Here is a 24764-nt window from a genome sequence, read left to right as displayed (position 1 = left end):
AAATAAATAAAATAAATAAATAAATAATAATTAATAATAATTAAATAATTATTAATAATAATAATAGTAACCGAGACGAGTAATTCGGGAATGTCCCCTTCCATAATCACTATAATGAGTAAGAATAATAATAATAATGAATTATAAGAATTTTATTAATATTATATGAATTGATAATAATAAATTAAATAATAATAAATCCATAAATAAAATATATAAAAAAAAAATCAGGATGTCAAATATGTAACGCACAGATGTGCTGGGCTGTTTTGATAGCAAACCACCCCCTCTAATAATAACCCAAAATGTCCAGATGCTTTCATAAGAAAATCACTATTAAGACAAGGATCAATAAAAGTGGTGTTACGGTTTCAGCAAATAAAAGCTGTTATATTGTGCTTTTTTTTCTGTTAAATATCTTTACTTCTTACAGTTTTCAAGATCTCCGCATGTTTATTTCCAGGAGATAAAAATTCAGACGGGGTCATGTAATGGACGCACAGGCACACGGCTTGTTACAGTTCAGGTATCAGAGTGGTGTCCTTTTTCGAGCGGTGCACCTGATCATCCGTCACATGACAGAATGGATCTTTATCCCCAGATAGTAAGAAACAGCGAGAATAGATCTTAGTAACCTCAAGGAAATGTGGCAGAAAGTACATAAATATTCTTTTGTATAATAAAAGGTTAGATCATTCATTTATTTGCCAAAAAAGTTCTATTCACACATACAGTGTCCTGCACATATCCAATGCTACAGATTTAAGGCTGTGTTCAGTCTTTTAGTTTACATTGAAATTTGCAGCATCAAATCACCTTTATAAGGGAGTATTCACACACACAGTATCCTGTACATTGAATTTAATGGGTTAGAAAATCTGCAGCAAAAACGTGTTCCGTACCCTTACAATGGATCTGTCAGGTCAGATACTAGAGGGCAGTATAGGATAGAGGGGGAGACACTGAGCTTTTATCATGACAAAACTGAAAACTATAAAACAGATTCCAGATATTACAGAAAGCCTGTGAGTCCTGCTTCTCCTGACCACTCATAAAGAAAGCCTGTGAGTCCTGCTTCCCCTGACCACTCATAAAGAAAGTCTGTGAGTCCTGCTTCTCCTGACCACTCATAAAGAAAGCCTGTGAGTCCTGCTTCTATTGCCTGCTCATAGAGAGAGACAGCCTGTGAGTCCTGATTCTCCTGCCCACTCAGAGACAGCCTGTGAGTCCTGCTTCCCCACCCACTCATAGAGAAAGCCTGTGAGTCCTGCTTCCCCCACCCACTCATAGAGAAAGCCTGTGAGTCCTCCTTCCCCACCCACTCATAGAGAAATCCTGAGTCCTGCTTCTCCCGCCCACTTATAGAGAGAGACTGAGTCCTGCTTCTATTGCCTGCTCATAGAGACAGCCTGTGAGTCCTGCTTACCCTGTCCACTCCTAGAGAAAGACTAAGTCCTTATTCTCCTGCCCACTCATACAGAAAGCCTGCGAGTCCTGCTTCCCCACCCACTCAGAGAAAGCCTGTGAGTCCTGCTTCCCCACCCACTCAGAGAAAGCCTGTGAGTCCTGCTTCTCCCATTCACTCATAGAAAAAGCCTGTGAGTCCTGCTTCCCCCACCCACTCATATTGAAAGCCTGTGAATCCTGCTTCCCCCACCCACTCATATTGAAAGCCTGCGAGTCCCGCTTCTCCCAACCACTCATAGAGAAAGCCTGTGAGTCCCGCTTCTCCCAACCACTCATAGAGAAAGCCTGTGAGTCCTGCTTTTCCCACCCATAGAGAAAGCCTGTGAGTCCCGCTTCTCTCACCCACTCATAGAGAAAGCCTGTGAGTCCTGCTTCTCCCACCCACTCATAGAGAAAGCCTGTGAGTCCTGCTTCTCCCACCCACTCATAGAGAAAGCCTGTGAGTCCTGCTTCTCCCACCCACTCATAGAGAAAGCCTGTGGGTCCTGCTTCTCTCACCCACTCATAGAGAAAGCCTGTAAGTCCTGCTTCTCCCACCCACTCATAGAGAAAGCCTGTGAGTCCTGCTTCTCCCACCCACTCAGAGAGAAAGCCTGTGAGTCCTGCTTCTCCCACCCACTCATAGAGAAAGCCTGCGAGTCCTGCTTCTCCCACCCACTCATAGAGAAAGCCTGTGAGTCCTGCTTCTCCCACCCAATCATAGAGAAAGCCTGTGAGTCCACACTGCTGACTGACAGCCTTTCCTGTAGCAGCGTGCGTACAGGAAGAGTTGTCAATCATTGTGGGCAGGTAAACAGGATTCACAGGCTCTATGACAAAGTTCTGACAGCATTTAAACAGCAGATTACTGAATCAAACTATAGAAAACTATATATATATATATATATATATATACACACACACGTACGTACATACATCCATACACACACACTTCATCAGCTCAGCTTCTCCCACTCTGCTCTAAAATAGGGTATTATATAGGACCTGAGAGATGCCTTTGAGTCCAGATTGGCTAAAAGGTGTTATGCAACATTCACAGCTCTTTAAAGAGGTACTCCGCCCCTAGACCCCTTATCCCCTATCCAAAGGATAGGGGATAAGATGTCTGATGGCAGGGGTCCTGCCGCTGGGTACCCCCAAGATCTCGGCTGCAGCACCCCGCTGTCATTACTGCACAGAGCTAACTTGCTCCGTGCATAATGACGGGCAATACAGGGGCTGGAGCATCGTGGCGTCACGACGGCTGCCACGCCCCCTCCCATAGATTTGTATTGAGGGGGCAGGCCGTGACGTCACGATACTCCGGCCCGTGTATTGCCCGTCACTACGCACGGAGCGAGTTGGCTCTGTGCAGTAATGACAGCGGGGTGCTGCAGCCGAGATCCCGGGGGTCACCAGCGGTGGGACCCCGGTGATCAGACATCTTATTCCCTTTCCTTTGGATAGGGGATAAGATGTCTAGAAGCGGAGTACCCCTTTAATGCAAAGTACTACAGAATGTAGTGATGTAAAGCATCTCAGCCGGAAGGACTGGGTTTTGCATACAACAACCTAGAATGAGAAGTACTCGGCTGTGCGGTTTCCTCCACAGCAGTCATCCGTAACCTGGGACGCCGTTAGCCGCATGATGGCGGATGATACCATGGAAAATTAAACACACAGACTGTTAGTACTATTAGTTCCAGTGTTCGCAAAACTACAACTCCCAGCATGCCCGGACAGCCAACGGCTGTCCGGGCATGCTGAGAGTTGTAGTTTTGCAACAGCTGGAGTTACAGTTTTGGCACCTATAGTCTAGACCCGTGTTTTCCAAACATTGTGCCTACACCCTGGCTGTCCAGGCATGCTGGGAGTTGTAGTTTTTGCAACAGCAGGAGGCACACTAGTCTCGACCCCAGTAAACCAGCTTACCTGAAGCTCTTTGTAGAGACGATCAAGTTCGGCCACAGCCGACTGGTTGTCATGGTAACCCTCGATCCGTCCGTTCTTCAGCATTTCCAGCTGGCGGCTCATTTCTTCAACCTTGGACACGGCCGCCATGAGCTCTTTCTGCTTCTGCTGGAACATGTTGTTCATCTGTTCGATTTCCTCCACTGCAGGATAATAGGGAGGGGGATGTATGAAAAAAATAAAATAAAATAAAAAAAATTATATATATATATATAAATGACACAAGATATAACATTATGAAAAACATAGAAAGCAGCAAGCAGTTTCTCCTTATAGATGTTATTCACTCCAATGGCAGAGGAAGTAATACAAGAGAGCGGATCCTCACCTAGGCGGCCATTGCTGAGCCTTTTCTGCTCCACGTGACCCTTCAGCGCTCGCACTTTCTTCAGCTTGGCCTCCTGGTTTTCTGCGATCTCCCGCAGGCGCTTCAGCTTCTCCTGCTCGCTGGCCTGCTGCTGACGCTGGTCCTGCTGCTTCAGGTACTTTAAACGTTGCTCCTATAGTTACCAAATGGAACAGGTTGTATGCAGAACAGATGTAACTACAATGTATAAAAATTCAGACCAGGCTGGTTATAGTAAATGACGCTGCTGTTTATTTAGCAGATGTTATGACGGGTATTGTACAGCAGGACAGCGCCCAAAACAAAAGCATTACACTGTTCTGATAAGTACAGGTATGTCCAGGTAAGTGCCATTTTACAATTTATATGGTGTTGAGTCACTGTGTATGTACAAACATTACATAACTTGTCCTGTACTTCTCTTCAGTTACAGACTGTACATAGTGAACCCACCGGGACCGAAAACTCCCACTGGATAAAGATAATAGAGCAAGTATTATGTGCACATGGGCAGAATAGTGAGTACAGCTCTGGAGTATAATACAGGATATAACTCAGGATCAGTACAGGATAAGTAATGTAATGTATGTACACAGTGACCACACCAGCAGAATAGTGAGTACAGCTCTGGAGTATAATACAGGATATAACTCAGGATCAGTACAGGATAAGTAATGTAATGTATGTACACAGTGATCTCACCAGCAGAATAGTGAGTACAGCTCTGGAGTATAACACAGGATATAACTCAGGATCAGTACAGGATAAGTAATGTAATGTATGTACACAGTGACCACACCAGCAGAATAGTGAGTACAGCTCTGGAGTATAATACAGGATATAACTCAGGATCAGTACAGGATAAGTAATGTAATGTATGTACACAGTGATCTCACCAGCAGAATAGTGAGTACAGCCCTGGAGTATAATACATGATATAACTCAGGATCAGTACAGGATAAGTAATGTAATGTATGTACACAGTGACCTCACCAGCAGAATAGTGAGTACAGCTCTGGGGTATAACACAGGATATAACTCAGGATCAGTACAGGATAAGTAATACAATGTATGTACACAGTGATCTCACCAGCAGAATAGTGAGTACAGCTCTGGAGTATAATACAGGATATAACTCAGGATCAGTACAGGATAAGTAATGTAATGTATATACACAGTGATCTCACCAGCAGAATAGTGAGTACAGCTCTGGAGTATAATACAGGATATAACTCAGGATCAGTACAGGATAAGTAATGTAATGTATGTACACAGTGACCTCACCAGCAGAATAGTGAGTACAGCTCTGGAGTATAATACAGGATATAACTCAGGATCAGTACAGGATAAGTAATGTAATGTATGTACACAGTGACCACACCAGCAGAATAGTGAGTGCAGCTCTGGAGTACAGTATAATACAGGATATAACTCAGGATCAGTACAGGATAAGTAATGTAATGTATGTACACAGTGACCTCACCAGCAGAATAGTGAGTACAGCTCTGGAGTATAATACAGGATATAACTCAGGATCAGTACATGATAAGTAATGTAATGTATGTACACAGTGACCCCACCAGCAGAATAGTGAGTACAGCTCTGGAGTATAACACAGGATATAACTCAGGATCAGTACAGGATAAGTAATGTAATGTATATACACAGTGATCTCACCAGCAGAATAGTGAGTACAGCTCTGGAGTATAATACAGGATATAACTCAGGATCAGTACAGGATAAGTAATGTAATGTATGTACACAGTGACCTCACCAGCAGAATAGTGAGTACAGCTCTGGAGTATAATACAGGATATAACTCAGGATCAGTACAGGATAAGTAATGTAATGTATGTACACAGTGATCTCACCAACAGAATAGTGAGTACAGCTCTGGAGTATAATACAGAATATAACGCATGATCAGTACAGGATAAGTAATGTAATGTATGTACACAGTGACCTCACCAGCAGAATAGTGAGTACAGCTCTGGAGTATAATACAGGATATAACTCAGGATTAGTACAGGATAAGTAATGTAATGTATGTACACAGTGATCTCACCAGCAGAATAGTGAGTACAGCTCTGGAGTATCATACAGGATGTAACTCAGGATCAGCTTAGGATAAGTAATATACAGTATATACAAATCTAGCTTTTATGAATATATGTTAAAAAAATTAAAATATTGGACAAATGCTTTACATACCCAAACCTCTATTCCTACAGAGCATAAAGCAAATATACAGTAAAGTGATAAGTGCAGCCATAACATGCAGAATCCATGACTGGCGCCATTGTAAAGAATGCAGATACAATATTTACAATGTAAAAAACAAATCGCCAAACATGTTCTCTATTTGAAGACAAGCAATGTGACAGTCGTACCTTGGTGGCCAGCATTAGCTGCTGAGCCTCAATCTGCTGCTGTTGTCTCGCTGCCATGTCCTGCAGTTCAGCCAGAGTCATGTCCATCCTGGGGCCGTTCACCTATTTTATACAGGAAACATAAGTCCTTATTACATACTAAGACAGTGTTTCCCAACCAGGGTGCCTCCAGCTGTTACAAAACTACAACTCCCAGCATGCTAAGCAGCAAGTATCACGGTCTGAGCAGTGGATGGGAGACCTACAGCAATGCTCACAGCAGTGTTTCCCAACCAGGGTGCCTCCAGATGTTACAAAACTACAACTCCCAGCATGCTAAGCAGCAAGTATCACGGTCTGGGCAGTGGATGGGAGACCTACAGCAATGCTCACAGAAGTTTCCCAACCAGGGTGCCTCCAGCTGTTTCAAAACTACAACTCCTAGCATGCCCGGACAGCCTTCGGCTGTCCGGGCATGCTGGGAGTTGTAGTTTTGTAAGAGCTGGAGGCACACTGGTTGGGAAATACCATACTAAGAACTACAACAACTGCATCTATAGGGCAGGGACTGATTTGATCTCATACAATAATTTGTATATGTTACCTATTCATGCTACTTATTGTTTACTATTGTATATATAAGATTGGAGATACCCTAAGGAGAAGACGCATTTCAGGCGCAACATGTCTGACATGATGGAACTGTAAAGTGATTGCTGCCGGCACTAATACTGCTTCAAAATGCACAAATGCAGTGTTTTCCAACCAGTGTGACTCCAGCTGTTGCAAAACTATGTCTGGGCATGCTGGGAGTTGTAGTTTTGCAAGAGCTAGAGGCACACTAATGCCTTAGACAGATAGGGATCAGCAGGGTGATTTTACAAAGGCTGCCTCGGAAGAACCGCAGATATACAGTATTATAACTACCTAGAAAACCTGTGGGTCACCATGTGTTGAAGAACTATAACTCCCAGCACACCAAGCTCTGTCAAACAAGGATCGGGAGTCTGTCTGGTGTATACCTACCCCATTTTCGATCCTCCTATCAGAAGGAACCTTCACTCCATTTCGCTTCACATTGGGATCATGGGCTCTTTGTATATTTCCTAGAATTAGAAAAAAAAACATAAAACAAATAAAAATATCACTTTTAAAAATGCACTACTATAAAAAAATATTTGAATAGTAATTAGAATTAAAGAAGAACAAAAACAACAACAACATATAAAAATTAAAAAAAATTATAATTTTTATATAAATATTTTTTCTTTTTTTCTTAATACTTATTATAAATTTAATATTAATTTTTTTTTATAAAAAAAAATATAATATAAAAAAAAATATATATATATATATACATATTAAGAATTATTTAAAGGAAAACTGTCAGATATTTTCTCCTGCACTATCCACAGGTGCTGGTGTGGTGGATAGTGCGGGAGACGCTGATTAAAACGAGCCCTACCTTACCCGCATCCGCCCGGCCGCTCGACCGCAATTATAGTTTTATTCTATGTGTATATCTTGCTGTAACTGGCAGGGGCGGGGCTTCTACACTGACGACAGCAACGCTTATGAATATTTATCCACCCTCCCTCCAGTTCTCCCTCTCTTTGCCGCTCCTAACTGGAGGGAGGGGGGGGGGATGAATATTCATAAGTGGCGCTGACGTCAGTGCAGAAGCCCCGCCCCTGCCAGTTACAGCAAGATAAACACATAGAATAAAACTACGATTGCGGGCGAACGGCCGGGCGGATCCGGGTAAGGTAGAGCTCGTTTTAATCAGTGTCTCCCGCACTATCCACCAGTACTGTGGATAGTGCAGGAGAAAATATCTGACAGTTTTCCTAAAGAAAAAAAAATATATATATAATTATATAATTTTTTTTTGTAGATTATATAATGGAAAAACCTGCAACTTCTAATATGCATTGCGTTTTAAATATCTGGGATAAAGAAAGGATCAATATCGTTCATGCTTGTTTTCCCTAATGTCCGTTCCTCCAGGCCATATAGACCATTAAATTGGTGGAAAATTCCTAAAAATCTGGTGTCAAAATCCATCTTCAAGCCCTTTGCCTCTGGCTTGGAGGATTAAGCCACACCCCTTAAAGGGGAGATGCAGAGGGGGGGGGGGGGCGGGGGGGTGGAGTAGATGGAGGAACGATGGGGGAGATTTATGAAAACCGGTCCAGGGGAAAAGTTGCCCATAGCAACCAATCAGATCGCTTCTTTCATTCTTCAGAGGTCTTTTCAAAAATTTAAGAAGTGATTTGATTGGTTGCTATGGGCAACATTTCCTCTGGACAGGTTTTGATAAATCTCCCCCACTGTTCAACATTTCTTTCTGCTAAATTCTGCCCCCATTCATTTCCAGGCTTAGGAACGCTGAATTTCAGCAGGGACAGGTAATCCCATCTGAACAGATAAAGCCAAGAGATTTCTCTACATACAATGCACATCCACCTGCAAATAACATCCATGACATCAAAGGCGGCTCCAGGCAGACAAGGGGGGTGGGTCATGTGACAATGGACCAGCAAAGCTTTTGTAAGTTAAAATTTTTATGGAGCCGGAAAGGTTTCATTTAGACAAGAACTCTGGGACTTTTATCTTCATTTATTTTTTGCTTATTTAGTGCAGCATGTAGATGTTATTGTGTATGCCTGGTGCTCACCTGTTTTAGCTGGTGTGGCAGGCATGAGTTATGATAATATTGGCCTCTTTTAGAGCAGAAATTATTTCCTCATGCTGCCTACATTTCCCATAAATCCTCTGGTTTTGCAGAGAGATGAGGTGGAGTCTCATCACTGCAATTTACCTTATGAGATGAAGCTAATCACCTGAAGCCGAACCTGCTCAGACTCATAAGTGGCTTGGCGTCAGTTCAAGGTACATAAAGTTTTGATGCATTCTAAGTGCGTTTTTTAGAGAAATATTCCCATTGTACCGTGATTTTTACGCAACTGTGGTAAAATAGCACCAATTTGCCACAATTTTGGGAAAAATGCAACCTATGAATACAGCCTCGGGAGAGGTGTATAACTACTATGCATCCTGATCCCACAGAAATAGCAGCAGCAGTATACAGATAGAGCTGGGAGGGGTACAACTATAATATATCCTGCTCCCATCGAGATAGCAGCATCAGTATACAGAAAGAGCTGGAGGGGAGTTGAATAAATATTATATATCTTGATCACAGAGATATAGCAGCAGTAGTATACAGATAGACCTGGAGTGGAGGTGTATAACTACTATATATACTGATCCCATAGAGATAGCAGCAGCAGTATACAGATAGAGCTGGGAGGAGTAAAACTACAATATATCCTGATCCCATTGAGATAGCAGCAGCAGTATACAGATAGAGCTAGAGGGGAGGTGTATAACTACTATATATCCTGATCCCATAGAGATAGCAGCAGTATACAGATAGAGCTGGAGGGGAGATGTATAACTACTATATAGCCTGCTCCCATCGAGATAGCAGCAGTACACAGATAGAGCTGGGAGGGGTACAACTACAATATATCCTGATCCCATCGAGATAGCAGCAACAGTATACAGATAGAGCTGAAGGGGAGGTGTATACCTACTATATATCCTGATCCCATAGAGATAGCAGCAGCAGTATTCAGATAGAGCTGGAGGGGAGGTGTATACCTACTATATATCCTGATACCATAGAAATAGCAGCAGCAGTATACAGATAGAAGCTAGCGTAAAAATGGGACATGTCAGTGGTCACATGTGACCCCCCCCCCAAGCCACCCCCCCAGAACTTCCATTCATTGCAATGGGGTTAAATTGCATGTGCGAGACTTCCAATAATATAAAGAGATAAATGGAAGTGCAAGGCTTGTGTGTAACACCCGCCCCATTCAGGGGTCAATCCGAAAAACAGGGCAGTTATCAAATATCCTCTATTGCCTCCGCAAAATACATATGGGGGGGAAATTTATCAAAACCTGTCAAGAGGAAAAGTTGCCCAGTTGCCCATAGCAACCAATCAGATTGTTTCTTTCACTTAAAACAAGGCCTCTGCAAAATGAAAGTAGTAATCTGATTGGTTGCTATGGGCAACTGGGCCACTTTTCCTCTTGACAGGTTTTGATAAATTTCCCGCCATGTTCCGTGCCTGCTCGGTTGCGAGACCTTCCTGATGTGAAATTAGTCCTGTGCCAGTCACATGTCCCCCCCCCCCTCACCCCCCCCCCCCTCCCAGCACAAGTCTCAGAAGAAACTGCAGCTGCATCCCCCTCCTCCCCTGCTACTATACGCTGTATTACCGTAGACTCATTTTCTTTTGATGTTTGTGAAGGTTTCTAAACATTTACAGAGTCCGCAGACGTAAGAGGAACCGCAGACCGCTGGAGGCGGAAAATGCGACTTTACCATAATAAATAAAACGTATTATGAGAAGTATGCACCGACATGACACAGGCATGCGGAAGGACAACTCACCGGACTCCCTAGATGGAGGGCGCTCGTGGCGTAAGTAGAATCGCACCTCGTTCCGCTGCATGCCGTATTTCTGTAGAATGTCAAGCATTCGCTCGTTATCTGCCAGGGGGCGCTCTGGAACACAAAAGGTATTGGCGCGTTCAGAAAGGCATAAGAAGCACAATTTATCTCCAAACAGTGCACCGCTAACTATTGCAAAACTACAACTCCCAGCATGCCCGGACAGCCAACGGCTGTCCGGGCATGCTGGGAGTTGTAGTTTTGCAACATCTGGAGACGGAGATACACACAGTCCATATACACTGTATTGACAGTATACTAAACATAGACCAATAACATCTACTACACATAACCACAAGACTAGTAGGGTTTAGAAAAACACGCGTTCTTCCACAAAACAGCGCCACACAAGTCCCCTGGCCGTGTCTGGTAGTGCAGCTCCGTTCCATTGAAGTGAACAGAGCCCAGGTGTAATACCACACACCGCCTGCAGACAGTTGTGGTGCCGTGCTTGTCTTCACTTTAAAGGGGTATTCCAGGCCAAAACTTTTTTTATATATATATATATATATATCAACTGGCTCCGGAAAATTAAACAGATTTGTAAATTACTTCTATTAAAAAATCTTAATCCTTCCAATAGTTATTAGCTTCTGAAGTTGAGTTGTTGTTTTCTGTCTAACTGCTTTCTGATGACTCACGTCCCGGGAGCTGCGCAGTTCCTATGGGGATATTCTCCCATCATGCACAGCTCCCGGGACGTGACATCATCATTGCGCAGTTAGACAGAAAACTTCAGAAGCTAATAACTATTGGAAGGATTAAGATTTTTTTTAATAGAAGTAATTTACAAATCTGTTTAACTTTCCGGAGCCAGTTGATATAGAGATATATATATATATATATATTATATATATATATATATATATATAAGTTTTGCCTGGAATACCCCTTTAAGCTTTTCACTATATTAGGAGTAATGGTAACAAAAAGAGCAAATGCTTCCACCTCACATAAAAATGCTATTTGGCTTCAGGACACCGTTACCGCCTAAAGATAGATTTTAAAAGCTATTTAAAAAAAAGATTTGAAATATTTTAAAGAACAAAACAAGTGTTTAAAAGCAGAAAGGGAAAGGGAATCACAAAAAGCCAATCTCGCCAGCGCAGCTCTCACATTCTGCCCGAGAACAAAGGGGCTCATGGGCACAAAGTGACGGGCTCTGTCCTGCCAAAGGCTCAACCTGCCAACACAAAGCCCCTTTCTTCTCCCCTGGATACAGAGAACAGGACAAACATTTCCCATTTATCATCTACACAAAAATCAACGAACGACCGCCCCCCCCCCCTAACATACCCCTCCCTCCCCCACAATGGTGCACAATCATAATTTATACAGAGATAATTTAAAAAAAAATTATAATATATATATCTATAATCTCAGGAACCGCCCAGTTTAGAAGCAAATCCCCAGAGCAAACCTCTTCTAAACTGGGCGGTTCCCGAGACACGTGTCATCAGAGATTACTTAGACAGAAAAGAACAACTCAACTTCAGCAGCTCATAAGTACTGAAAGGATTAAGATTTTTTAATAGAAGTAATTTACAAATCTGTTTAACTTTCTGGAGCCAGTTGATATATAAAATAATAAAAAAAAAAATCCTGGATAACCCCTTTAATGAAAGGGGTCAATGACAGCTTATCTGGCAATCTGGGTTAGTGGAGGCACGAATGCCAGGTTCCCTGGTGTTATAGGTTATTTGAGGGGGGGGGTCGCTGCCAGTTTCCCTGGAAATTATGTTAGCTGAGGTGTCAATGCCAGCTTCCCCGGTGATCTAAGTTAGTGAATGGGTCAATGCCAGCTTTCCTGGTAATCTGGGTTAGTGGAGGGGTCAATGCCAGCTTCCATGTTGGTATAGGTTAATAGAGGGGTCAATGCCAGCTTCTCTGGTGATTTGGGTTAGTGAAGGTATCAATGCCAGCTTCCCTAGTGGAATAGGGGTCAATGCCAGCTTCCCTGGTGATCTGGGTTAGTAAAGGTGTCAATGCCAGCTTCTCTGGTGGTATAGGGGTCAATGCCAGCTTCTCTGGTGGTATAGGGGTCAATGCCAGCTTCTCTGGTGGTATAGGGGTCAATGCCAGCTTCTCTGGTGGTATAGGGGTCAATGCCAGCTTCTCTGGTGGTATAGGGGTCAATGCCAGCTTCTCTGGTGGTATAGGGGTCAATGCCAGCTTCCCTGGTGGTATAGGGGTCAATGCCAGCTTCCCTGGTGGTATAGGGGTCAATGCCAGCTTCCCTGGTGGTATAGGGGTCAATCCGAGCTTCCCTGGTGGCATAGGGGTCAATCCGAGCTTCCCTCGTGGCATAGGGGTCAATGCCAGTTTCCCTCGTGGCATAGGGGTCAATGCCAGTTTCCCTCGTGGCATAGGGGTCAATGCCAGTTTCCCTCGTGGCATAGGGGTCAATGCCAGCTTCCCTCGTGGCATAGGGGTCAATGCCAGCTTCCCTCGTGGCATAGGGGTCAATGCCAGCTTCCCTCGTGGCATAGGGGTCAATCCCAGCTTCCCTCGTGGCATAGGGGTCAATGCCAGCTTCCCTGGAGGTATAGGGGTCAATGCCAGCTTCCCTGGAGGTATAGGGGTCAATGCCAGCTTCCCTCGTGGTATAGGGGTCAATGCCAGCTTCCCTGGTGGCATAGGGGTCAATGCCAGTTTCCCTGGTGGCATAGGGGTCAATGCCAGCTTCCCTGGTGGCATAGGGGTCAATGCCAGCTTCCCTGGTGGCATAGGGGTCAATGCCAGCTTCCCTGGTGGCATAGGGGTCAATGCCAGCTTCCCTGGTGGCATAAGGGTCAATGCCAGCTTCCCTGGTGGCATAAGGGTCAATGCCAGCTTCCCTGGTGGCATAGGGGTCAATGCCAGCTTCCCTGGTGGCATAGGGGTCAATGCCAGCTTCCCTGGTGGCATAGGGGTCAATGCCAGCTTCCCTGGTGGCATAGGGGTCAATGCCAGCTTCCCTGGTGGCATAGGGGTCAATGCCAGCTTCCCTGGTGGCATAGGGGTCAATGCCAGCTTCCCTGGTGGCATAGGGGTCAATGCCAGCTTCCCTGGTGGCATAGGGGTCAATGCCAGCTTCCCTGGTGGCATAGGGGTCAATGCCAGCTTCCCTGGTGGCATAGGGGTCAATGCCAGCTTCCCTGGTGGCATAGGGGTCAATGCCAGCTTCCCTGGTGGCATAGGGGTCAATGCCAGCTTCCCTGGTGGTATAGGGGTCAATGCCAGCTTCCCTGGTGGCATAAGGGTCAATGCCAGCTTCCCTGGTGGCATAAGGGTCAATGACAGCTTCCCTGGTGGTATAGGGGTCAATGCCAGCTTCCCTGGTGGTATAGGGGTCAATGCCAGCTTCCCTCGTGGCATAGGGGTCAATGCCAGCTTCCCTCGTGGCATAGGGGTCAATGCCAGTTTCCCTCGTGGCATAGGGGTCAATGCCAGCTTCCCTGGTGGCATAGGGGTCAATGCCAGCTTCCCTGGTGGCATAGGGGTCAATGCCAGCTTCCCTGGTGGTATAGGGGTCAATGCCAGCTTCCCTGGTGGCATAGGGGTCAATGCCAGCTTCCCTGGTGGCATAGGGGTCAATGCCAGCTTCCCTGGTGGCATAGGGGTCAATGCCAGCTTCTCTGGTGGCATAGGGGTCAATGCCAGCTTCCCTGGTGGTATAGGGGTCAATGCCAGCTTCCCTGGTGGCATAGGGGTCAATGCCAGCTTCCCTGGTGGTATAGGGGTCAATGCCAGCTTCCCTGGTGGTATAGGGGTCAATGCCAGCTTCCCTGGTGGCATAGGGGTCAATGCCAGCTTCCATAAAGGTCTAGGGTAACGAAAGAGCTGGCGTCCAATAGGTTTCTCGCTTCGACAGGCTCCCGCAATGCCCCATCTCTAAGACAGAAAGCGAAACTAGAGGTCACAGCATAGCAGGGATATAGCGGACTCTATGTTGACCAAGCCCACCATCCTCACTGTGACCCCAGCCTGGTAATAGTATATTCTGCCACATATCAGAAGGGTCTTAGAATAGTCTTTTACTATCCAAGAGCCATCTAGCTGCATCCACGTTCTATACAATCTCTGGAATGTCATATGGATTCATGGTTTATACCCAGCCGGTCACACAGAAGATACATACCTGTGCCGCGCCATACTTCAGACAAGTGGCAGTCTGTCTCCCCGGGCTCCTTGCACAGCTCCACGACGTCTCTACACGTGGTGTCAGGAGTGACCGGGACCTCGCTGAAGTGCTGCTCATTGTTACTCAGATAAACCGTGAGAAACATCTGGAAGAAAACAGACAAAAATAAGGTTAGTGGCAACGAAGAGCCATGAATCTCCTACAACTATGGAGCACAAGTCACCGGCACTCACCGCAGCCACCATACTGGTCACATGACATATCCAAGAGTCAATGGTCAAACACTGGGCCGACAAACAACACGGCTGCCTCTATTTGTCTTTATGGAGACATATTATGGGGGCAACTATAGACTTGGGGGGGGGGTCCCAGCTGTTCAAAAACTACTTCCAGCATGCTGGGAGTTGTAGTTTTGCAATAGAGCTCTTTTGCTAGAGAGCCACAGGTTGGGGAGTGTTTCCCAACCAGAGTGCCTCCAGCTGTTGCAAAACTACAACTCCCAGCATGTCCGGACAGCCAACGGCTGTCCGGGCATGCTGGGAGTTGTAGTTTTGCAACAGCTGGAGTCATCCTGGTTAGCGAATGCGGTGCTATAGGGTACGAGAGCAAGAAGCAGGATCCTTTAGGTTGCTTCCTAAGAACGTCAATGAAAGTTTTTACTACTGGGCTACAAAAAAATGTCGCAATGAGAAGCACAGTGGATATACATTTCTTTAAAAGGGGTACTCCGGTTCTTTAAAAGGGTACTTAACTGGTGCCAGAAAGTTAAACAGATTTGTAAATTACTTCTATTTAAAAATCTTAATCCTTCCAGTGCTTATTAGCTGCTGAATACTACAGAGGAAATTCTTTTCTTTTTGGAACAACACAGAGCTCTCTGCTGACATCACAAGCACAGTGCTCTCTGCTGACATCATGACCACAGTGCTCTCTGCTGACATCTCTGTCCATTTTAGGAACTGGAGAGCAGCATATGTTTGCTATGGGGATTTTCTCCTACTCTGGACAGTTCTTAAAATGGACAGAGATGTCAGCAGAGAGCACTGTGCTCGTGATGTCAGCAGAGAGCTCTGTGTTCCAAAAAGAAAAGAATTTCCTCTGTAGTATTCAGCAGCTAATAAGTACTGAAAGGCTTAAGATTTTTTAATAGAAGTCATTTACAAATCTGTTTAAAACTTTCTGGCACAAGTTGATTTAAAAAAGTTTTCCACTGGAGTACCCCTTTAAGGTCTGAAGCTTGAACACTCCCTAAAAATACACATTACAGGCCATATGGAAATATTAACTTTAGCAAACAACATCAGAACTCGACAGCCGGATGACAGCCGGACGTGTGGCAAGTGTAACGTGTGAATCCAGCGGCCACAACACAACATCCAGCAACTGACGTCACATGTGACTGCGGCCTGCTTGTGACTTCTTTGCGACTTAGCTATAAAAAAAAAATATATATAATATATAATATATATATATATTTATATATATATATATATATATATATATATATATACACACACAATTTTTTATTTTTTTATTATTCATTCATAATATATATATATATATACACACACACACACAATTTTTTTACTTTTATTATTTATTCAATAAAAAAAATGATATATACACACACAATTTTTTTTATTTACTCAATAAAAATAAAAAAATTTATATATATATATATATATATATATATATATATATATATATATATACACACACACACACAATTTTTTCTTTTATTATCTATACATAATATATGTGTGTGTGTGTGTATATATATATATATATATATATATATATATATATACACACACACACACACACACACACAGATTTTTTTATTTTTATAATTTATTCAATAAAAAAGAAATATATATATATATATATATATATATATATATATACATATACATATATACACACACACACACACATATACACACACACACACACACACACACAATTTTTTTATTATTTACTCAATAATAAAACAATTTTTTTTATTTATTCAACAATAAAAATAAAAAAATTGTGTGTGTGTGTATGTATATATATATATACATATACACATACACATACTTTTTATTATTTATTCATTTTTGGAATACCCAAATCACGCGAAAATCAATCCCATGTGACACCGTGTAACCCTTTACCCTGAGGATGAGCGATTTATACAGCATGTCCTGCCAGCGACAACATTGTTGTCCGGGAGAGGGGATCCGGCAATAACAGTAAAATGGAAGAGGTCACTAGAAGGCGGAGATGGCAGCGCGGCAGATATAAAGCTGGAGTCAGATTCAGGAAAGGAAACAGAACGGAGGCCGGAAAGGACAAAGCCCCATAGACGTGACCTCCCTGACTATAAGGAACGTGTGACGTTACTGTGTGTAGAGATCAAGTTCATATATCGGAGCAGACAAAGCAATTTGTCCTGACCACTGATTGGCTGAGCGGCCCGTCACTGCAGAAACCAGTTCATCATGGCAGGTGGGAACCAAGAGCGCAGAAGGGTTTAAGAGTTGGATCTCGTTCTGGAGATCGTTGGGGTAGGACATAAGGTATTCATAACTGGAATATCCACTTAAAGGGGTACTCCGCCCCTAGACATCTTATCCCCTATCCAAAGGATAGAGCATAAGATGTCTGATCGCAGGAGTTCAAACGCTGGGGACCCCCGTGATCTTCGTGCAGCACCCCAGACATCCAATGCACGGAGCGAACTTCGCTGGATGACCGCCGATGTGGGGTCGGAGGCTAGTGACGTCACGGCCACGCCCCTCAATGAAAGTCTATGGGAGCGGGCGTGACGGCCGTCACGCCCCCTCCCATAGACTTGAATTGAGGGGGTGTGGCCGTGATATCACGAGCCTCTGGCTCTGCACCCGATGCTCTAAGCAAACGCTGGGTGCAGCGGGGAGATCGCGGGGGTCCCCAGTGGATCAGACATCTTATCCTCTATCCTTTGGATAGGGGATAAGATGTCTAGGGAAGGAGTGCCCCTTTAACCAAAAGTGCATGGCCAGTTCTAGGGGCGTAGTTTGTTACATCAACTAACATAACTTAAAGGAGATATCCAGTGCTGAAAAGCTTATCCCCTATCCCAAGGATAGGGGATAGGTTTCAGATCTCGGGGGGGGGGGGGGAGTCCGACTGCTGGGACCCCCGCAATCTCCCGTACAGGGCGAGTGTTGACCACCACACGAAGCGGCGGCTGACACGCCCCCTCAATACAATTCTATGGCAGAGCCGGAGCGCTGCCTTCGGGAATCTCCGGCTCTACCATAGCACTGTATTGAGGGGGCGTGGTCGACACCCGCTATCTGGCCAGCGAGCCGGGGGCCCATACAGGAGATCGCGCCTGTCGGACCCCTGCGATCTGAAACTTATCCCCTAGGATAGGGGATAAGTTATTCAGCACTGGATTACCCCTTTAAAAGTGGGTTGCTGAAGGCTGTTCGAGCATGCTGGGAGTTGTAGTTTTGTAACAGCTGCAGGTTTCCAGCACATGTTGTGGGAATCAGGGTGGTGAGCTGTGTATGATGTGCCCAGATAAGGTGCACGTTGTGTGAATACTGTACATATACAGTAACACGCCGGTGATACACAGCGCACGGCCCCCGGTGACTCACATACAATGTAGCACATTGTATCTCCCTGCAGGCAATGATGTAACCAGGCAAACAGTGATGCCGCCTGAGTCACAAGCCGGGCGCCTCCTCCTGATAACTGGTTCTTCCTGTTTGCTGGGCACAGGCGGCACTATCAGGATCTCTGCCCTGTGTCCCTGGGAAGAACACCGGCCATAGTCATCTGAGGAATTGTGTTACAGGCCACATGTGATGTAATAAATACTGTCAAAAATGGGCCAAAGGGTCCCCCAAATATATGTGATGGGGCACTGAAAACGCACCACTTTAACCCCTTAACAGCACAACGCACATATGATCACGGAATTCTTCAGGGTGCTGTGCTTTTTGGGATGTTCCTCCTGGGGGGGGGGGGGGGGGGGGGGGGGTCAGGATGTGTGTCCATCAGGGTTCCTCACCTCTCTATAACCGTAGATCAGTGTTTCCCAACCAGGGTGCTTCCAGCTGTTGCAAAACCACAACTCCTAGAATGCTAAGCAGCAGGCATCATGGTCTGAGCAGTGGATGGGAGACCTACAGCAATGCTCACAGCAGTGTTTCCCAACCAGGAAGCCTCCAGCTGTTGCAAAACTACAGCTCCCAGCATGCCCGGACAGCCTTCGGCTGTCCGGGAATGCTGGGAGTTGTAGTTTTGCAACAGCTGGAGGCACACTGGTTGGGGAACACCATACTAAGAACTATAACAACTGCATCTATAGGGCAGGGACTGATGTGATCTCATACAATAATTTGTATATGTTACCTATTCATGCTGGGAGTTGTAGTTTTGCAACAGCAGGAGGCACCCTGGTTGGGAAACACTGTTCCAGCTGATGGTAAAACTACAACTCCCAGTTTTCCATGATGGTTGAAGACATGCTGGGAGTTGTAGTTTTGCAACAGCTGGAGGCACCCTAGTTGGGAAACACTGTTTCATCTGATGGTAAACTACAACTCCCAGCTTCCCATGACAATTGAAGACATGCTGGGAGTTGTAGTTTTGCAACAGCTGGAGGCACCCTGGTTGGGAAACAATGCCATAGATCTTTGAGCTCAGAGACACCAACCAGTATTGTGACCATTGGTGGACACTAGGGTGGCAGCTCAGGGCAGTTTTGCTTTCCCCAGAAGGGGGGACATCGTACCTGGACCCCGCAGGTGCCTAATGGCCCGGTAAGGAAGGATTGTAGGTGGCCCCTCTCCTTTAGGTGAAGAGCTTGCAATAGATCATCCTAGTGCAGGAATAGCAGAGTGCTTGGTTGTCTGACAGCTATTAAAGGGGTACTCCGGTGGAAAACTTTTTTTTTGTTTTTTGTTTTTGTTTAAATCAACTGGTGCCAGAAAGTTAAACAGATTTGTAATTTACTTCTATTAAAAAATGTTAATCCTTCCACTACTTATTAGCTGCTGAATAATACAAAGGAAATTCTTTTCTTTTTGGAACACAGAGCTCTCTGCTGACATCACAAGCACAGTGCTCTCTGCTGACATCTCTGTCCATTTTAGGAACTGTCCAGAGCAGCATATGTTTGCTATGGGGATTTTCTCCTACTCTGGACAGTTCTTAAAATGGGCAGAGATGTCAGCAGAGAGCACTGTGCTCGTGATGTCAGCAGAGCGCTCTGTGTTCCAAAAAGAAAAGAATTTCCTCTGTAGTAGTCAGCAGCTAATAAGTACTGGAAGGATTAAGATTTTTTTTTTTTTTTTTTATAGAATAAATTTACAAATCTGTTTAACTTTCTGGCACCAGTTGATTTAAAAAAAAATATATAAAAATATAAAAAGTTTTCCACTGGAGTACCCCTTTAATACTAATTTATTTATATAGCGCAAACCTATTCGGCAGCAATGTACAGACACTGTCATCACTCACACTTATTTACCATCTAAACTCCAAACGGACCTATGTTCTGGATTGTTCCCCCTCTCACACATATGTATGCTCACCTCGGCTGTGCATGTATATGTTTAGTAGAGAAAAGGGAATAAACTGGTGTTGGACATCTCTGGTGACAGCAGCCTATTTCCCCTTAGAACAATAGGGTCAAGTGTTGAAATTCCATTTACCCAATGATTTTCCCCTCCCCAAACATCACACGTTGGGACACCTCTAAAAACATACAATAGGCCAGTGTTTCCCAAACAGGGTGTCTCCAGCTGTGGCAAAACTACAACTCCCAGCACTTGGACAGAAAAGAACAACTCAACTTCAGCAGCTCATAAGTACTGAAAGGATTAAGATTTTTTGATAGAAGTAATTTACAAATCTGTTTAACTTTCTGGAGCCAGTTGATGTTATGTAAAACATATCCCCTCCCCACAGTATAGGGCAGTGTTTCCCAACCAGAGTGCCTCCAGCTGTTGCAAAACTATAACTCCCAGCATGCCCGGACAGCCGTTGGCTGTCCGGGCATGCTGGGAGTTGTAGTTTTGCAACAGCTGGAGGCACCCTGGTTGGGAAACACTGCAATAGGCAATCTGATTGGTTCGACCAGCTACGCTCTACCGTGTATCAAGCATTGGTGGTCCATAACCCGATCTTCGAGGGGTCGAGCGGCTGCGTACCACCCAACAAACAGGTTATTACTGGGAAAAGCAGCGGCCTGTAGTTAGGGGCCGACTTGCTGTTCTGTCATCTTTCCTGACACATTACTGAGGGTCTATTATAGTTGTAACTACTCTGGTTTTCATCTTCTGACAGCAAACAGAGATCCTGAACACAACTGGAATTATTCAATATACAAAAGGTTAACTAGATTTAGGGGCCGCTCGGTGAGCTCACCGGAATCTGTATGCAGGTATTCTGCGGTGCGGGTACATTCAGTTCTGGGTGGATGAGCGGCAGGTCACAGTAACACTGTGTACACAGCGCTCTTATCTACGTGTCAGACATTCCAGGAATAGTTGTGTGCAGCGGTGAGAACAGCACTATGCATCATGGGATTAATTCACACTCTCTAATCCGTGTACACGCCACCCCATCACCAGGGCAGGATTATACCAGGGAGAGTGACGGGCAGAGGTAAGGTAGGCAGGTGAGGCCAATCCTGCACATAGTATAATGTGTTCAGTCTGGGACTCTGCAATAGGGATTTATCATCATGGAAAGTCGGCAGAGGATTACAGAACCAGCCACGTGAATGAGATTTTAGTTATACATGTTCTCACTGAGCAGGGCTGAGGATACAAGGTCCCCGCACACCTCCAGCTGCCCATACGAGGTCCCCGCACACCTCCAGCTGGCCATACGAGGTCCCCGCACACCTCCAGCTGGCCATACGAGGTCCCCGCACACCTCCAGCTGGCCATACGAGGTCCCCTGCACACCTCCAGCTGCCCATACGAGGTCTCAGCACACCTCCAGCTGGCCATACGAGGTCCCCGCACACCTCCAGCTGGCCATACGAGGTCCCCTGCACACCTCCAGCTGCCCCTACGAGGTCCCCGCACACCTCCAGCTGCCCCTACGAGGTCCCCGCACACCTCCAGCTGGCCATACGAGGTCCCCGCACACCTCCAGCTGCCCATACGAGGTCTCAGCACACCTCCAGCTGGCCATACGAGGTCCCCGCACACCTCCAGCTGCCCATACGAGGTCCCTTGCACACCTCCAGCTGCCCATACGAGGTCCCCGCACACCTCCAGCTGCCCATACGAGGTCCCCTGCACACCTCCAGCTGCCCCTACGAGGTCCCCGCACACCTCCAGCTGCCCCTACGAGGTCCCCGCACACCTCCAGCTGGCCATACGAGGTCCCCGCACACCTCCAGCTGCCCCTACGAGGTCCCCCGCACACCTCCAGCTGCCCCTACGAGGTCCCCCGCACACCTCCAGCTGCCCATACGAGGTCCTCGCACACCTCCAGCTGCCCCTACGAGGTCCCCGCACACCTCCAGCTGCCCCTACGAGGTCCCCGCACACCTCCAGCTGCCCCTACGAGGTCCCCGCACACCTCCAGCTGCCCATACGAGGTCCCCGCACACCTCCAGCTGCCCATACGAGGTCCCCGCACACCTCCAGCTGCCCATACGAGGTCCCCGCACACCTGTTGCAAAACTACAACTCACAGCATGTCCGGACAGCCGTTGGCTGTCCGGGCATGCTGGAAGTTGTAGTTTTGCAATATGTCAGAGTGCCGACACAGAGGTTCCCCTTATGAAGATAAGGAAGGGGTCTCAAACTACCGGCCCGCGGGCCATTTGCGGCCCACGTAATGACATTTTGCAGCCCTGGTGCGCGGCAGGCGATTTCTTCAGGTATTTACCTCTGCTTCAGGCAAGCAGCGCTAAATGCCGGAAGACTTCTACTGTACCTATATCTTCCTGCTGCAGCCTATAACGAGCCGTCCTGGAGGGATGCGCGTGATTGGAGAAGTCATCGCATGCGCAGCGCAGGACGCCAGGATGCTGAAGTCCTGCGCGGAGCATGTGATGACGTCATCTAACACGCGCATCCCGGCAAAGAAGGCTCGTTTTAGGCTGCAGCAGGGAGATGTAAGTATTGTAGCTGTGAAACTTTACTTAACTTGCCTAATAAGGGAGAACCTGCTGATCACCAGGGGATAACCTATCTTCTTTGGGGACATCATTGTTTAAATAGGAGCCCTACCTGACGGGGGTAATGTCTATCTTGGGTCCTGTACACCTATAGGGAACCCCTCCTGATCATCAGGTAGGGCTCTCCAGTAGGTAGACAGGCCCCAGATATATATTACCCCCATCAGTGATATGGATCATATCTATCTGGGGCCTCTATACTTACTTTGGAGCCCTTCCTGATGGGGGTCATATCTCTCTGAGGGCCTGATGGGGGCATTATATGTGAGGGGCCATGATGGGGGCACTATATGTGAGGGGCCATGATGGGGGCACTATATGTGAGGGGCCATGATGGGGGCACTATATGTGAGGGGCCATGATGGGGGCACTATATGTGAGGGGCCATGATGGGGGCACTATATGTGAGGGGCCATGATGGGGGCACTATATGTGAGGGGCCATGATGGGGGCACTATATGTGAGGGGCGCATGATGGGGGCACTATATGTGAGGGGCGCATGATGGGGGCACTATATGTGAGGGGCGCATGATGGGGGCACTATATGTGAGGGGCCATGATGGGGGCATTATATGTGAGGGGCCATGATGGGGGCACTATATGTGAGGGGCCATGATGGGGGCACTATATGTGAGGGGCCATGATGGGGGCATTATATGTGAGGGGCCATGATGGGGGCATTATATGTGAGGGGTCATGATGGGGGGCACTATATGTGAGGGGCCATGATGGGGGCACTATATGTGAGGGGCCATGATGGGGGCATTATATGTGAAGGGCGCATGCGGCCCAGCCTCTCCCTCCAGCGGCCCCCAGATAATTTGAGTTTGAGACCACTGAGATAAGGACAATGCCCAGAGGAACTGACAATCTACCGACTAGAATTTCCCTCCTTCTAGTAAACATGGATCTGACTGTGTCTCTGGTTACAGCGGCTGCAGAGGCCTGGAGGATCAGGAATGTGCAGGGATGAGGGGCATGGCCTGCATGCTGGAGGACTGAGAGGACATGTGAGCCAGAGCTCCGCACCCTCAGCTTCTAAAATCCTGAAATACCTATCCTGAGGGTCCGCAACTCACCTGGCCTTGCTGGGGTGGATACCTGCTGCTGCCCTGCCTATGGTGGAACGCTCACTTCTCCTGCCGGGAGTCCTTTGGTCCAGAGCTGAGGACCATAGCTGTCGGGAGGCGATGGGAGCTGAGTGGTGGCAGGTGATTCTCTGCGGAGGTCTCCTGTGAGGTCCTGGGGTCCCAAGGTGCAGGTGTCCGGAAGCTTCGGGCAGATTGCTGGAGGGCTGTGGGGGTGCTGCTATTGTTGCCTTCGTGGGTGGGCCCAGTTGGTCTCCTACGAAATTCCCGCCAGCAGGTCTGAATGGCGCACTGCGATTAACTTCCTCCCGACTCTGCTGACTTCTGGCTGCAGGTGCGGTGCGCACATCTCTCTGCTGCTGAGGGCTGCACAGCAATCTTCGGCTGGCCCTCTGGATTGCTGCTGGCGGTGGGGGAACCCTACAGTGGAGGATACGTTGCAGCCAATTCCTCAACAAATAGCTACTCTCCAGCACCAGATGAAAGGAGTGGCTGACCAGGCAGACGACTTTGGGAACCGTTTCGCAGAAATAATATTCGACTGGTTGGCCTCACGGAGAGGGCTGATGCTGTAACCTTCCTTGAAACCTGGCTTAGGCTGGGTTCACATGACGTTTTTCCCCATACGTGACCACATACGGCTGAGGGGAGCTAAAATCTTGCGCTCCCGTATCCCTGCTGTATGCAGCCGGTATGTAATTCATTTCA

General features: G+C 46.4%; 1 protein-coding gene across 4 annotated transcripts in view; it reads right to left on the bottom strand.

Moving 5' to 3' along the window:
• TP53BP2 (tumor protein p53 binding protein 2) overlaps positions 1-24764 on the bottom strand; it is an 81192-nt gene that overhangs the window by 32688 nt on the left and 23740 nt on the right. For all 4 annotated transcript variants that reach the window (XM_056568467.1, XM_056568466.1, XM_056568470.1 and 1 more), the window contains exons 3-8: positions 14780-14927; positions 10600-10713; positions 7159-7238; positions 6154-6255; positions 3746-3917; positions 3379-3560 (exon numbers count right to left, since the gene is read on the bottom strand). In XM_056568467.1, coding sequence (XP_056424442.1) covers positions 3379-3560; positions 3746-3917; positions 6154-6255; positions 7159-7238; positions 10600-10713; positions 14780-14927 — 798 coding nt within the window. The remainder of the gene's footprint in view (positions 1-3378; positions 3561-3745; positions 3918-6153; positions 6256-7158; positions 7239-10599; positions 10714-14779; positions 14928-24764) is intronic.

This window comes from Hyla sarda, chromosome 3, assembly GCF_029499605.1.
Source record: "Hyla sarda isolate aHylSar1 chromosome 3, aHylSar1.hap1, whole genome shotgun sequence".
In the NCBI taxonomy this organism is placed as follows: Eukaryota; Metazoa; Chordata; class Amphibia; order Anura; family Hylidae; genus Hyla; species Hyla sarda.
Note: the sequence above shows the minus strand (reverse complement) of the source record. Positions and strands in the feature narration are given on the sequence as shown.